Source organism: Arachis duranensis, chromosome 8 (genome assembly GCF_000817695.3).
Source record: "Arachis duranensis cultivar V14167 chromosome 8, aradu.V14167.gnm2.J7QH, whole genome shotgun sequence".
Lineage (NCBI taxonomy): Eukaryota > Viridiplantae > Streptophyta > Magnoliopsida > Fabales > Fabaceae > Arachis > Arachis duranensis.
This window is the reverse complement of record NC_029779.3, coordinates 38,643,434-38,647,018: the sequence shown is the minus strand read 5'-3', so window position 1 is coordinate 38,647,018 and position 3,585 is coordinate 38,643,434. Positions and strand designations below refer to the sequence as shown.

General features: G+C 39.4%; 1 protein-coding gene across 1 annotated transcript; it reads right to left on the bottom strand.

Moving 5' to 3' along the window:
• Positions 1 to 2,424: 2,424 nt before the first annotated feature.
• On the bottom strand, positions 2,425 to 3,579 carry LOC107462671 (ethylene-responsive transcription factor 4). Its single transcript, XM_016081297.3, has one exon. The coding sequence runs from the start codon at positions 3,446 to 3,448 to the stop codon at positions 2,807 to 2,809; it is 642 nt and encodes a 213-aa protein (XP_015936783.1). The 5' UTR covers positions 3,449 to 3,579; the 3' UTR covers positions 2,425 to 2,806.
• Between the last annotated feature and the right edge of the window lie 6 nt (positions 3,580 to 3,585).

The following is a 3,585-nucleotide window of genomic DNA, read 5'->3' as shown; positions in this document are numbered from 1 at the left end:
AACGCCGTCACTGAGGGGCGTGGTAGCTGTTCGGTGGCAGAGTAGAGGAGAGTGAGGCAAGGGGACAGAGAAGAGATGAGAGAAGAGGAAAAAGAAAGGGGAGAGGGGAAAAGCTGATTGCGGTGGCTCGCTGGGGCTGTTCGGTGGCAGAGGAGAGGAGAGTGGGGGCAAGGAGATAGAGAAGAGATGAGAGAAGAGCAAGAAGAAAGAGGAGAGGGGGAGCGGTGGCTCGCTGGGGATTAGGGATAGTTTAGGAATAAAATTAAAAATTTTATTAAAAAGCACGATTTTAATACAAAAAAATGTTAAGTATGATTCTAAATCAAAAATTACGTTGGGGACGGTTTCGATTCTGACCCTCAACGTGAAGGACCAAAATAATACTTATCCCAAAAAAATACATCAGCAAAGAGACTTCTCAATACCATTTTCTATGACTGCGTATCCTTTTTTTTAAAGACCACTTAAAGGCAATTAAGAATATAATAGATGAAGAAATTTAATTTTAATTTTTTATCTATTTTAAATATCAGATTTAATTTATAAATTAAATAATTTTCAAAAAATTCCAAACACAATTTATTATTATTGAATTTAGCTCACATGTATTTTTGGATACATGATAAATTTATTATTAATAAAAAATTTAAATTTTATTATTTAATAGATACAACACAAATATATTAAAATTTTAAATTTTTTATATTTTTAATAAAAAGATTTTTAATTTGTTTAGCTAAATCCATTATTATTTGTTGGTCGTATTTTATTACGGTATTTAGTGAGGCTGTATTTGTGTACACCGTATGATTATTTAAGGAAATACGACAAGTACTACTAGTAGTATACAGTACTAACAGTAGTAATGAGGCGTGAGAGAATAAAAAAGGGGGGAAGGAGGTGGGAAAAGGTGGAGACACAGGAAAAGATGGGGGCGCTACGCTGAAACATCACGTGAAGACAACATTAACCCCGACAACTACGTTGTCAACACGCAACGCCACATTCTGGGCCCCACCCCACATACGCGGCCACTTCTAATTGGTTCTCTTTTTCTCACGCACCGTTTTCGCCGTCGGTGCCGCCTCCATCCAACACACATTTATCTATTTTATTTTATTTTATTATTCTCATTTTCCTCACGCTCGGCTCAACCCACTTCTTCATCTTTTATCCGAATACGACAACTCTATTATTTTCAACTTAGTAATTTCAAGATTATCTTCATGTTGTTTTAATTAATATTTATTTTTGTATGATAAAAATTAAAATAAAAGAAAATAAAAACAGGTAAAGAGAAATGAGGCACGAAGCAGCGTATCACCCAAAACAAGAGCAAGAAGTGGAGCTGCCCCGTACAAGGATGACCGTTGGATTGAAAATTGAGCATGGAGATTTGCGCCGCAACGCAATAAACCAATACACGAATCTCGAGAGATCAATTACCCACGCTCCTTAATCCTCATCATGGAACCTGAACCTGAAAAAGCTCCTTTTTTATTCCTTTTTTCTTTAAAATTTTGATTATTTATTTTTAGTCATTGAATTACAAAACCGTGTCGTGGAGAGTTGGGTTGGGACCACAGTGACAGCATCAAGCAAAGTGAGCTTTGCTTCTCTCCTTTTTTCATTTTACTTAAAATTGTAACAATTTTCTATAGCAACGTCCGCGCAGCCGTCCACGTGACCACGTTAAACATTATTATTATTATTATAAACTATAAAGCCGCTTCTAGTAGCATTTTCATTTTTCATGATAATATTAAGGTGCCGCAACAAATTAAAATTAAACTCAGTTTTATTTCATTGTGCCTTTTAATAGTTTAATCAATACCAATTGGAGTAGTTAATTAAATTATGCTATTTGATTAGCGATGGTTAATCTAAATTATACATTTTATACTCTATAAAAAATAGAAAAAATTAAATAAAGGTAAATATACCAATGGGTTTTTCAAAGAGAGAAAAAAAAAAAAAACCTAATCAGAGTCGCAACAATGCCGGCGACGTGTCTGTCAGATCTCATCCAACAAATAACACACATCATCAAAATTAAAATAAACAATCGAAGGACATTCCCTCGTTTAATCGGAAAATGGCATCAAAATCGTTTGAACTTCACCGGATCCAGTTTAACCATCAAACACACATTATACTAACTAATTAATAATTATTTAAAATTAGCAGATTAAAAATTATTTACCTATACTCTTCCGTACCATAAATATTTTCTACTGAGAAGGAACAACAATTAACCAACACTGAATAGTTCGTTCATCTTCCCTTATCACATTATCATTGCTTCCCCCAACTGAAGCAAAATTTTATTTCTATACATTAAAATGTAACTCAAAACTAAAAACTTAAACACAATATAACAGATCTAAATAAGCAGAGGAGCTTTCGATTAATAGGACGAAAGACTGCATTAAAAACCATATATTATAAAATTAATTAACATCACTTGCAGGAACAACCATGAGAAACAAGGAGCAATTTCTCGGTTGCAAAAAAAGGCCACATGTGCCAGGTTTTCAGTTATGGACTTTTTATATACAAAAGAAAAAACCGTAAGGTTATGATCGTCATCGCCTTCATCTTCAAGGTCAACAAATCCAAATCCTCGTGTTAGCTTCTACTCACTCATCTCCCTCTCTCTTTTTAACACGTAACAACTTTGAGAGAGTGGTTCTTCTGTTTCGTCTTTTTTTTTTTTCATTTTTTTAACCTAATAAGTAAAAATTAAGAAAATGGCGAAAATTTTGGTCTCTGAACGAAAAAGAGAGAACGCCAAAACGGTGCCGTATCAAGCGACCTCAGGAGGAGGAGCGATGTTGAGGTCGAGATCCAACAGTCCCTTACGTGGCACGCCCTCGTAGTCCACCACGGAGGAAGAGTCGGAGTCGCTGCACGCGCCACCTATGAAACACATCTCGCGGCGGCTCACGTTCTCCGCCGCACGCGCGAACGCGTCAAAGAACATAACAGGACGCGACGCCGGGAACGCCATGACGGCGGAAGCGGAGGCGGACGAAAACGGCTTCAGCGTGAGTTCTAGCTGCGGCTGCGACTGCGGCTGCGCCGACGGTGGCGGCGGCGGCGGGGAAGACGAATCGAGCGTGCTACTCTGGCTAGGGCTACGCGCGGCGTTGCTGTTGTTAATGTTAACGAAGCTGTTGCTGTTGTTAAGAAGCTCCGCCGGAGTCGGAAAATTGGTCTTAGCCTTGGCGCCACGGAACTCCCTTGCGGCGGCGTCGTAGGCACGCGCCGCCTCCTCCGCTGTATCAAAAGTTCCAAGCCAGACGCGCGTCTTCTTGCCAGGGTCGCGGATCTCGGCAGCGTAACGTCCCCATGGGCGTTTCCTAACGCCTCTGTAACGGATCTCTTTGGCGTTGTGTGCGGTGAGATTGGGTCCGTTAAGTGCGGTCGCTCTGTCCCTTGGAGCCATCGGTTTCTTGTTTTTCTGTTAAGATTCAAACGTAACAGAAATGAAGAAAGTGTGAGAAGTGGTTGCGGTGGAGGGGTTTGTGATTGTGTGTTGGGATTGAGACAATGTCTGAAGGAAGCGATGGGGGTTGTGGGTAG